Here is an 11,911-nt window from a genome sequence, read left to right as displayed (position 1 = left end):
AATTATTTTTTTTTTCCTCAGAACTTGTGAATTTTAGGGACTTCACTATATGGTATTGAAAGAAATTTTGGATTTGAGAAGGTAAAAATAATAATGCAAAGTGGAGATAACATGCATTCAGAAATGAACGGTTTCTAACTAAATTATGACAATAGTAACTTTGAAAATTCACCAGGATGTTTCACATGTTACATAGTTTGCATCATTGTTATCCTTTCATATTTTTGGGAGTTGACAGCTAAGAGGGGACCGAACGTCAAGCTGAGAATCACTTCTCCTTTATTATTTCCCAGGACATTTTCCATCTGCTTCCAGTTTATTCCTTAAATGTACCGCCTTACTTGGTCCAAGACTGATGAGAACACATTTGCTGTTGTAGATACTTTGGTTTCCTTAAGTAGCTGACGTTGCTGCTGTTCTTGTAGGACAAACATGAATCCTGCAGCTCCTACCTGAGTCTTACCCCAGCCTAGCAAGCAGCTGCTGGCACAAGATCCTTTTATGTTTTATACAGACAAATATTTAGTTGTGTCTTTGACTGTTCCAGAGAAAAGAAACGTTATTCTGTTAATGACAAACTCCACTTATTATTTTGTATGGCAAAGCCACTGTAGCAACATTAAAGGAGAAAATATTAATTTACTTTAGCCTTCAAAGATGTGGAACCCTTCCTTGTGCTACCCCATTTTTAGTCTGGATCTGGATGGTGCCACTTTACAAAGCTTTCTAACTCAATTTATTGCACATAAAAAGGTATATGATAGAGGAAACATGCACTATGTCCTGACACCCACGTTGAGTTACAAGTACAGAACCAGGCTATTAAAATAACTGCATAAAAGGCCCACTAAGTAAACTTTCAAAGCAGTGAAGTAGGATAACGGCGAGGTGGTGCTATACTCAAGGACAAAAATACTTTAAAAAAAAAAAAAAAAAACAAAAAAACAACCCAAACGTGAGAGGAGCGTACATGCGGAGAGATTTCCTTTCTCAGATCTCGAGAATATATTCCAGAATGTCGTTTTAACTTGACTCAACATATCGACACGTAAGATAAAGCTTTTAGAGAAACCGTTTTATTTTGCCATACAGCCGTTCCCCCCGGCGCGGCGCGGAGGGGCTGGAGCTCGCCAGCCGGGGCGCTGCCGGGCGGCCGCTCCGCTCCGCTCCGCGCCGGCGGAAGGGGCTGGGCTGGGCTGTGCTGCCCTCCCTGCCGCCCCGGCGGCGCGATGCTGCCGGAGGTCGCTGGAAATGGCGGAGGTTGTCCCCGAGACGTACGTCTGGAGTGTGCTGCTCGCTTTCCCTGCCTTTATTTGCCTGTGCGTGCCGCAGGGGCCCGGCGGCACTTGCGGTGGGTAGAGCCGCCCCCGGGAGCGTGTGTCCGGGGCGGTGCCGCAGCGGAGCCGCTTCGTCTGTGTGAAACGTGCAGCTGCTGCGGCGGGTTCTGGGGGGGGGTGTGTGGGTATAAGTTCAGGTGGAAACTACTTTCCCGTAACAGCCTTTAACGTCTGAAGCTTCAGCAGGCCTGTGCCCAGCCTCTCGCAAATTTAAATATTGTTGCGAGTATGTTGGAGGTAGCAGCTGAGTTTCATACCACAGACTTTTAACCCAGCAGAGGACAAGCTGACCTGGGTTCTCATATTGTCCAAGCCAGCAATAGCGTTCTTCAGAAACAGTTCTCTCCCATGTTCTTTGAACTGCAATCAATTGTGCTCTCTTTTCTTCCATAGAAGAATACAGGCCTCTCTTTTTCCCATTTTTCAAAAGCATTTTGAAGCTTGAGCCTTCAGAGTGTGCTGGGGATTTCAACATCTCCATTCTCTTATATTTGCTTGTACTGAAGCCTGAGCAGCTGTAAACCTATTTCAAAGTATTGGAAAAACTACATCAAGTCTTCACTTCGAGCACTAGACCTTGGAGTTGGTTGGGTCAAAACATATTATTTATTTATGTAAGTAAAAGTTGCCAATCTGATCAGTGGCTTCTCTCATCAGAGAAGATGGAACTTTCTTAGCTCGTTTCCTTTTAATACATGTGCTTTCTGTCAGGGCAAAGAAGCATTCTTTCATGAAAATGGAAACACAGAACAACTGCTTATGTCTGAAATTTTATCTGTATGCGCTACTGAAGATCTACAAGTAAATAATTGCATTATTTTGTTTACAAGCAGGAAAACAAGCTAAATTTAGCAAATGATTCACTCTAAATAACTCTGGCTGCTTGTGAATTACGGTGACAACTGATGGCAACTCACAATAAGAAACATGATGTTTCTCCAAGGCCTTGTCTGAATATGTACAAGTCATAGCAATACAGATTGGAAAAAAAAATGCCTCTCAAGGATAAATAGGAACGTAAAATACATTAAAATAAGAAATGAAATGTCCATTTCAGTCTATATAAGTACTCCTTTGCATATTGGGTTTTTTTGGCTTTATACTAAGAAAATACAACTTTTGCACACTAAAGACAGCATATATTAAAAAACGGCTGAATTTTAACTTCAGAAAAACAAAGTTACCCTTAGTATGGGAGGTTGACATAGCTTAGATAGAATCCAATTCTCAAAAAAAATGACAATCAAATAAAGTTAAATAAGTACGATGCCAGAGATGGGCATTTACTTTTCAATGTGTATTTTGTAACGTGTACTTTACCCTCTTGCAGGAACATACATAGGCAGTAAGAAGAGCACAACTGATCACAGAGCACAGGATGGGCCTCTATTTTCTTCTGTTAATTGTAGGGTTTTGCGGGGCACAGTACAGCCCTAATACTCTCTCTGGGAGGACGTCTATCGTACATCTCTTTGAATGGCGCTGGGCGGATATTGCTCTTGAGTGTGAACGCTATTTAGCTCCTAATGGATTTGGAGGAGTTCAGGTATGTCTGTTCCTATCAGGAGGTAGTAAAATTGCTGCATAGGTGGTAATTTGTTTTTCAGAGAAAATGTTCAATTCACCAAAGGACAGGTACTGAGAAATAAAAATAGAAATTGGTAATGGAAGTAGTAAATGCTGACAAATATATTCTTCAGCCATCATCATGTAAGCGCAAATTTATTTCGTTGCTCCGAAGTGTATGTTTTGCATTCTGTGCTATTACGTTTAGATGAATTAGAATTACATATCACTGGCTAAATCTTTTTTTTACTGCTGTGAAGAGTAACCGATGTTTATCTGCTTAATATTATTTAAGTCAAGGGAAGCTCTTAAAAGCTGGGTAAATATAAAATGAAACTATGAGAAAAAGGGCTCCCAAAGAAGATACCAAAGTGCTGAAGGTTTTAAATAAATAAAAGGCTGCTAATTGTGTTCACCCAAACTGGCAAGTTTCTCTCTGTAAAGCCTAGTGTCGGTGTAAGCCAGTAAGAGACCCTTCTTTGGAGGGACGTGATGTGAGCAGGCAGAAATGAACTGAACGCAAGTTCTGGTGGAGGTGTGTCGATGTGAATCTGTTCTGCCTGAACAACAGACACGTGTTCCCGTGGAACCAGTCGTGTCAGATGGGTGGGGTACGACGGCTGGAGAGCAGTCACCTATTAAACTATTTCAGTTGGTTTGTCAGATTCCTCAGGAAATATTGGTGAGAGACGTCTGCCTGTGTCTTGTAGCCCAGGAATTTGCAAGTTGACCTGAGTGAGAACTTTCTCATAATTTTCAAATACATCTTTTCTGTGCAAACTTTTTTCCAGGCACACAGGCCTGATTGATTGATTTTTAAACTGTGGTATATGCTTGGATATCTTTTTAATCCATGCTGTGACAAGGTCTCAGAAAGTAAGTTTTTTCAGATGCAGACTTGCTGAGCTGGTCACAAAGGCGTGGCAGCTTTGTGGGAAATGGTGGGATCAGGTGGTCACGTCCAGAGACCTGGAGGTCGCAGCAAAAGCTTGTTGCCTGAAAAGTATCCTGGAAACAGTCTATAAAAGAAAGAGGTATTAGCTTGTCTGGAAACTGTGACACGTCTCATGTCAAGAATCTTTTATCGAAGGCCTGCATTCATGAAGATAATTAGGACACTAAGTCCATGGACATAATTTTTATAGTATGTTTCTACCTGCTGAAGGTCCAGGCCTAAGTCTTCTATTTCCAGCCCACTACAGTGTAAGCAGAGGATACTGAGGATCTACGTGGGTTAGGTATTGTGAGAGCCTTCCATTAAAGGGGCCTGATTTTCTATTTTTATGTTTTTTCTCTAACAATATTGGGCAAACAAATAAACCATTATCAGTATTCTGTTACCAGGAGACACCATCTCATTCACAGATTTCACCTCCAAATGAAAATGTTATCATTACTGACCCTCGGCAACCATGGTGGGAAAGATACCAGCCCATCAGCTACAAGCTGTGCACACGATCTGGAAATGAAACTGAATTTAGAGACATGGTGACCAGGTGCAATAATGTTGGAGTAAGTGCTTTGAAAACCTTCTGGTGTTAACAATGCAAGGTTAGACAACTGGCAATTTAGAAGGGAAGACATGGTAGCAGTGGAGTGAAGATGAGGGTTTTTTCATAGAATCATAGAATAGTTTGGGTTGAAAGGGACCTTTAAAGGTCATTTAGTCTAACCGTGCAGGGACATCTGCACCAGATCAGGTTGCTCAGAGCCCCCGTCCAACCTGACTTTGAATGTTTCCAGGCATGGGGCATCTACCACTTCCCTGGACAACCTGTTCCACTGTTACACCACCCTCATTGTAAAAAATTTCTTCCTTATATCTAGTCTAAATCTACCCAGTTTTAGTTTAAAGCCATGACAGCCTGTCCTATTGCAACAGGCCCGCTAAAAAGTTTATCCCCATCTTTCTTATAGGCTCCCTTTAAGTACTGAAAGGCTGCAGTAAGGTCTTCCTGGAGCCTTCTCTTCTCCAGGCTGAACAACCCCAACTCTCTTGGTTTTTCCTCATAGGAGAGGTGTTCCATCCCTCTGATAATTTTTGTGGCGATTCTCTGGACCTGCTCCAGCAGGTCCATGTCTTTCCTGTGCTGAGGGCTCCAGAGCTGCATGCGGTATGCCAGGTGGGGTCTCATCAGAGGGGCAGAATCACCTCCCTCGACCTGCTGGCCACGCTTCTTTTGATGCAGCCCAGGATACGGTTGGCCGCCTGGGCTGCAAGTGCGCATTGCATGCTCATGTTGAGCTTCTCATCCAGCAACAACCCCAAGTCCTCCTCCTCAGGGCTGCTCTCAATCCCTTCATCCCTCAGTCCCTCCCCCAGCCTGTACTGATACCAGGGGTTGCCCCGACCCAGGTGCAGGACCTTGCACTTGGACTTGGCCTTGTTGAATTTCATGAGGTTTGCAGGGGCTCACTTCTCAAGCTTGTCCAGGTCCCTCTGAATGGCATCCTGTCCCTCAGGCATGTCAGCCACATCACACAGCTTGGTGTTGTCTGCAAACTTGCTGAGGGTGCACACAATCCAACCGTTGGTGTCATTGATGAAGACATTAAATAGTGCTGGTCCATATATGGACCCCTGAGGGACACCACTTGTCACCGATCTCCATCTGGACATAGAGCTGTTGACTACTACCCCCTGGATGCGACCATCCTGCCAATCCCTCATCCACCAAAAAGTCCACCCAACACCCATATCTCTTCAATTTAGAGAGAAGGGTATTGTGGGGGACCGTGTCAAAAACCTTACAGAAAGTAGAGATAGACAACATCCATAGCTCCTCCCTTGTCCATTGATGTAGTCACTCCATCACAGAAAGCCACTAGATTGGTCAGGCAGGACTTGCCCTTGGTGAAACCATGCTGTCTGTCTCGAATCACATTCCTGTCCTCCATGTGCCTTAGCATAGCTTCTAGGAGGATCTGTTCCATGATCTTGCCAGGCACAAAGGTGACACTACAAGTCAGTAGTTCCCAGGGTCCTCCTTTCTACCCTTCTTGAAAATGGATGCAATGTTATTTGCCTATCTCTTGAGATGCATGTGGTATCACCAATGCTATACGTTAATAAAAGAGAAATATTTTAAATAAAATGTTGTGGGAAGCAAGCAAGCAGAAATAGGGGGATAGGGCAGGAGGTGAGAGAGAAAGAATATTAATTAGTGGTGCTGTGGGAAGTAGCTTTCTGTAATGGAAATGTGAATACTATTCTCTAGGTACATATTTATGTGGATGCAGTAATCAACCATATGTGTGGAGCGAATGCTGGTGCTGGTGACCATGCTACATGTGGAAGTTATTTCAATGCAAAGACTGAAGATTTTCCAGCTGTGCCGTATTCTGGCTGGGACTTTAATGATCATAAATGTAAATCTAGAAGTGGAGACATTGAGGATTATCATGATATATCTCAGGTAAACCTAGAACTATAAATATATTTTTTATGTACATCTGTTCCTGGGGTGTAGTTTCTTTGCTCCCCTTTACTGTCAGACATTTTTTGAAAACAAAACAAAAACCCTAATGGAAAACCATCCAAATTGATAATAGAGGTTAACATTGCTATCAGGAGCACCACTTCTTAAAAGGATAGCTCTACTTGAGCCAATGGCTCAATTTCAGATTTAGACAAATGTGCTTGGGTACTTTATAAATACTGTTTTAAAGCTCATTAAATCTATTTAGGAATTATCTTTGTTTGCTTTGTTTTTATTAGCTTCATTTTTTGTGCTTTAAAAAAAAGTAATAGTTGTTATCTACCTTTTATTTTGATGTGGAAATTTTCTTTTGTCTCAATTTCAGAAGAGAGTGATTAGGATTTCATAAAGAAAAATGCTAAAAACTTGAAAATCAACCCTCTGTTTAGAGATTTCTCTTCCTAGGAGTCTCTCTCTTCCTCTATATCAGATTACAAAGTCAGGACTTTACCACAGAATGAAAAATTATTTTATAAAGATAAATACCTGTCTTTCTTAAATAATGTCTTATGCCTTTCAAGTGCATTTGGTCTTTCGTGAATCTAGGATGAGGGAAGAGGTGTTTTGGAGAAATGGCAGAAGAAGGGGAGACTTTAAATGTCCCTGAATTCTTGAGCAGTTCTAAAGGAGCGTCTTTGTAGCCAATTTTTAGTACAGTTTGCAACATAGGCTGATGTACCTTGCTCTCTCCGGGCAGATGTGCATACCCATGGAAACCCATCATAAGAGTTATTAAAAAAGCATTTCAGTATATTCAGTTTACGTTTAAAGTATTCTTTTGATGAAAATTGATGCCCATCATTTTGTATTTACAGGAAACAAAGGCAAAATGGGGACAGAAAACAAGAGTTTAATGTTCTGTAAGGCCATAACAACTCAGGATTTTTAAAAGATTTACAAATACAATTTCTAGAAATCTTTCCTACACTAGAGAAGAAATGAGCGCGCCTGAAATAGTAGTGAATCTGTTCCTTAATACCCTGGAGTAAAAATAATTTACCATATTTTTGCTCTATACTTGCATTAAAAAGCTGATTATAAATGTAATGATTTGACTCTGTTATAATCCTTCAGCATGTACAGCTGTGTAAGCTGGGTGAATGCAGACTTCTTAATGCTCATTCTGTGTAGATGACTGTCCAAGATAACGGCCCGAGGCAAAGATATGCATGGTGAATAATGACTAGGGAAGGTTTTATTTGGCATTGTAATGTAGGTAACAAAATTTGAAATGTATGTAGAACACTACATTTAGTTTATTAGGTGAAAAATGTTTCATTTCAGAATTTTTATATAGGTCCGAGACTGCCGCTTGGTTAGCCTTCTTGATCTGGCTCTGGAGAAGGACTACGTACGCTCAAAAGTCGCTGAGTACATGAACTACCTCATTGATATTGGTGTAGCCGGCTTCCGAATTGATGCTGCCAAGCATATGTGGCCTGGGGATGTGGAGGCGATTTTGGACAAGCTGAAAGATCTAAATACTAAATGGTTTTCTGCAGGAGCTAAACCTTTCATTTACCAGGAGGTAATCTTTATTTTTTTAAAATGTACTTTACAAACGTATTTCTTGCAGGCACAGTACAGACTCAGTCCCACACTGGAAGCGATACTTCGCTTGAGCTGGGCCCGAGCAGCTTTCAAACTCAAGATCTATAGAAATCACCATCAAGATTTAATAACCATAACTTGCAAATATCTAATCTGCCCCCAAATGGTAATTGAAATGCAAAATGCCCCAGTTGTTTTGGACCTGGAAGCAGGAAGTAGATAACCTGGAAATTCCACATGAGATTAAATTTACTGCATCTAATTTAGTGTAAAAATTGTATTGGTTTTAAGTAGGAAGTAGGTAATCTGGAAATTCCACATGAGATTAAATTTACTGCATCTAAATTAGTGTAAAAATTGTATTGGTTTTAAAAAGAGATTTCACTCTTTGAATTTTAAATTTTGGATAATAAATTGCAATGCAAGATATAAATAGTGATTATGGTCTGAAATTTTGTTTGTCAATGGCATAACCAGTGTTACTTGTCGTTCCAAATTTGTGTTTTACGTTTGAATAATAAATCCTAACAAGACCTAAGAAGCTGGTAATTACTGGTTTCAGTCAGGAGAAGCTAAAGTTGCTAGACACATTTTATTAAATCAGTATGTTCCGTGCAAGGTCTAGGGCAAATAGTGAAATGAGGTTGCCCATGTGCTTGAAAGCAGAGGCATTGGTGACTAGACTAAAGTTGGTACAACCCAAGCCTTAGTTATGCAATAGTGATCAATAGTGGTAGGCAGTTAAAGGAGGGAGACAGAAGACAAGTTCACAGCTAGTCTGAGATAAAATGAAGAAAATGTCTTTAAATACGATTTGGCAAGTAAGCCAAATCATGTATGTAGCTCAAGTAGTGCCTCTTCCTTAAAACAATGTCTAGGGCAATGCCTTTTACTTGTTTGTTTAAGTAGAATGAAATGCTCTATCTATCTGCCAGGTAATTGACTTGGGCGGAGAGCCGATCAAAAGCAGTGACTACTTTGGAAATGGCCGAGTGACAGAATTCAAATACGGTGCAAAGCTGGGGACAGTGATCCGCAAGTGGAACGGAGAAAAGATGGCCTACTTAAAGTAAGGATGAGGCTGATGTGATGTGACTTATCTGGGGGATACACCGGTTGGCAGAGGAGCTTCAAGCCTTTGTGCTTTTGTCTAGGAACTGGGGAGAAGGCTGGGGCTTTATGCCTTCCAACAGAGCCCTGGTCTTTGTGGATAATCATGACAACCAGCGGGGGCACGGAGCCGGTGGAGCTTCCATTCTAACCTTCTGGGACGCCAGGTAAGGGATTGCTCTTGTCTGGGTGATGCTTCTTCCTTTTGCTTGTGTGTCTATCTGGTCTCTGGCACAGTTTCCCTTTCCACGTCTCATTGCTTTTTTTTTCCGTCTAACAAACAGGCTTTATAAAATGGGAGTTGGTTTTATGCTTGCTCATCCGTATGGATTCACACGTGTGATGTCAAGTTTTCGCTGGCCAAGATATTTTGTAAATGGACGGGTAAGCTTGTGGTGCTGAAGATACGTTCCTGGTGCGTAAGGATCGGAACAAGGCCAGAGAAGCAGTCCAGTGGATTTACATTTGTTAAGCCATTTCTCTGTCCCATGTTGGATCTGTCAGGTGGAAGTTTGATGCTGCCTCTAGCTTTTCTCTACTGACAGGCTCTCTGCATTGCCAGTAAGCATGTAAATTTACAATTGCAGGACGTGAATGACTGGGTTGGACCCCCAAGTAACTCGGATGGATCAACGAAGGCTGTTACAATCAATCCAGACACTACCTGTGGCAACGACTGGGTTTGTGAACATCGCTGGCGTCAAATAAAGTAGGATACTGTGGAGAAAAACCAAGTAAAAGCAGGTGCTTTTGCTTGATGTTCCTGGTGGCTTTAGAGCTCCTGCAGCCCCGATGACCGCCATTCCTTGCATTTTCAGGAACATGGTTATCTTCCGTAATGTGGTGGACGGTCAGCCTTTCTCCAACTGGTGGGACAATGGCAGCAATCAAGTAGCTTTTGGCCGTGGTAATAAAGGCTTCATCGTTTTCAATAATGATGACTGGTAAGTAAAAGAGGAATAAATTTTAATTCTCCTACTTAGCAGAGAACACGTTTGAGGTATTTGAGTTCCAGCAGATCTTTGTAACAGATGCTTCCTCTGTCTCGGTTGGCAATTTAAATTTACCATTCTCCATCCTAGCAGGAGCACTCTTCACTGTCTGAGGTTGGGCCTTGTACTGTGCTCTTGCTATTTCCCGGTTCCTGGAGCGGGCTGTATCGCTGAGGAGCATGGTCAGCCAGCAACGTCTGAGCTTACAAAAATGAGGGAACTTGGCGACTCAGGGATATGGTCCAAAAGTGGCAGTATTATTAACTGTGTTGCAATCTTGTACGGAAGAATGACATGATTTAAGAGAACAGGACTGTGTCAGATCTATAACAATTAGAAGCAGGTTAGGCTGATGAGCAGTGTGAAGGATGTAGTGGTTGAGTTCTCAGTTAACTTAGTTTTCCAAGCCTGCTGTGCTGTAAAACACAACAGTTCCTTTTTTTGACATTCTGGAAAGACCTGAGAGAAGTTTTATTAGGGCTGACAGTTTTTTAGCCTATTTTGGTGTGTTCTTGTCGTGTACTGTGACGTCAGAAATAAAAAATCTGCATGAAGGTTCCTTTAAGCTCCTTACAAAACAGATTACTAACAGAGAAATTTCCGAGAATTTCTAATACAATAATCTAAAAAAGCTAACTGCGGTTTGGTAGAGAAAAATGAAAATTGCACTACAGTGCAATTTGAAGTTTTGGAGTTCAAGTCCTAAAGTTCCTGGAGAGTGAGATTACCTAAGCTTTCTGTCATTGGTGGTAAATACTTAAATACTACTACATTAATTAATCAATTTACTTCATTATTTTTCTTCATTGTGAAGGAGTAGTCCTGTGTAATGAGGACCAAATTGCTTTAAGTGCCCACAATGTAAAACAGTTCACATGAAAAATTATTTTAACTAGTGTGTGTTGACCAGCCTTATGATGTCTGAGCACAGCAAGAACCTCTGGTGTTTTTTCTAGGCTCCTCACTCAGTAGTTTTAGAGGATTGTCATTTTGTGGGAGAATAGATTCTGGCGCGTCCAGAGAAGTGCTGCAGAATAACAACTCCAGAATTACCTAATGTCTGGGAAGGTCTCTAACATGCGTTGCAAAGCATTTGAGAGTCCAAATAATCCTTATTGCATTTCAATATTTTCCGAAGGTCTTTGAATGTAACTCTGCAGACTGGTCTCCCTGCTGGCACTTACTGTGATGTCATTTCTGGACAAAAGGAAGGTGACTCCTGTACAGCACTTGAAGTTCATATTGCTCCTGATGGCATGGCTAATTTCCTGATCAGTAATGAGGATGAAGACCCATTCATTGCAATTCATGTTGACGCTAAATTGTAACCAGATCTGTTGTGCACATGTTGTTTCTTCTCTTTTCTATTTTTGCTAATAGCGTACAAGGTGGTCTGATTGTCTTGGCTCTCCAGCACTGAATGAACCATGAAAAAGCAAAGTGTATTGGCTTATATTAATGAAATACCAAGTAGCTGCTACACAGAGATAGGAGCCAGTGGTGCTAGTGCAGATCTGGAAGAGGTGGTATAGGCCTGTTAGCCTTGGTAAGCACGCTTTATTCAGTTAAAGTATTAATAAAAAATGAAAGGAGAAGAATTAAATGACTTCATTTTAAATTGCACTGCTCTGTGCATAAGTGGAAATGCAATTCTCTTTATGGGGAACTTGGACTGGGAGTTGACAGCATGTCCAAAATCAAGCAAAGAAACCTTTGTGCTGAAACAAGGTGCAATTCAAGTTGATGCCAAGTTATAACTCAGTTGAAAATGTGTTTCTTCCGTTGGTCTTTACATTTACTGTTACCCCAGGTGCAATTCCCTGGTGCTTGATCGTGACCTTAGTGAATAATAAATGGCAATCAAATTCAAGAGTAA

General features: G+C 41.4%; 1 protein-coding gene across 9 annotated transcripts; it reads left to right on the top strand.

The window, feature by feature from the left end:
- Positions 1 to 914: 914 nt before the first annotated feature.
- LOC141747490 (pancreatic alpha-amylase-like) lies at positions 915 to 11,911 on the top strand. 9 transcript variants are annotated; one of them, XM_074597800.1, is made up of 13 exons: positions 1,216 to 1,274; positions 1,731 to 1,951; positions 2,049 to 2,138; positions 2,668 to 2,883; positions 4,269 to 4,415; positions 6,122 to 6,319; positions 7,680 to 7,910; positions 8,869 to 9,002; positions 9,088 to 9,210; positions 9,328 to 9,427; positions 9,631 to 9,752; positions 9,862 to 9,987; positions 11,174 to 11,911. In XM_074597800.1, exons 4-13 carry the CDS (start codon positions 2,716 to 2,718, stop codon positions 11,361 to 11,363), a joined length of 1,539 nt encoding a protein of 512 aa, XP_074453901.1. In that variant the 5' UTR covers positions 1,216 to 1,274; positions 1,731 to 1,951; positions 2,049 to 2,138; positions 2,668 to 2,715; the 3' UTR covers positions 11,364 to 11,911. The 9 variants fall into 9 exon arrangements, with proteins under 9 accessions (XP_074453900.1, XP_074453893.1, XP_074453902.1 ...); XM_074597798.1 differs by having other exon boundaries at positions 1,216 to 1,351; XM_074597794.1 differs by lacking the exon at positions 2,049 to 2,138 and having other exon boundaries at positions 1,213 to 1,351.

The sequence above is a fragment of the Larus michahellis genome, chromosome 8 (genome assembly GCF_964199755.1).
Source record: "Larus michahellis chromosome 8, bLarMic1.1, whole genome shotgun sequence".
Lineage (NCBI taxonomy): Eukaryota > Metazoa > Chordata > Aves > Charadriiformes > Laridae > Larus > Larus michahellis.
This window is presented reverse-complemented; position numbering and strand designations above follow the sequence as displayed.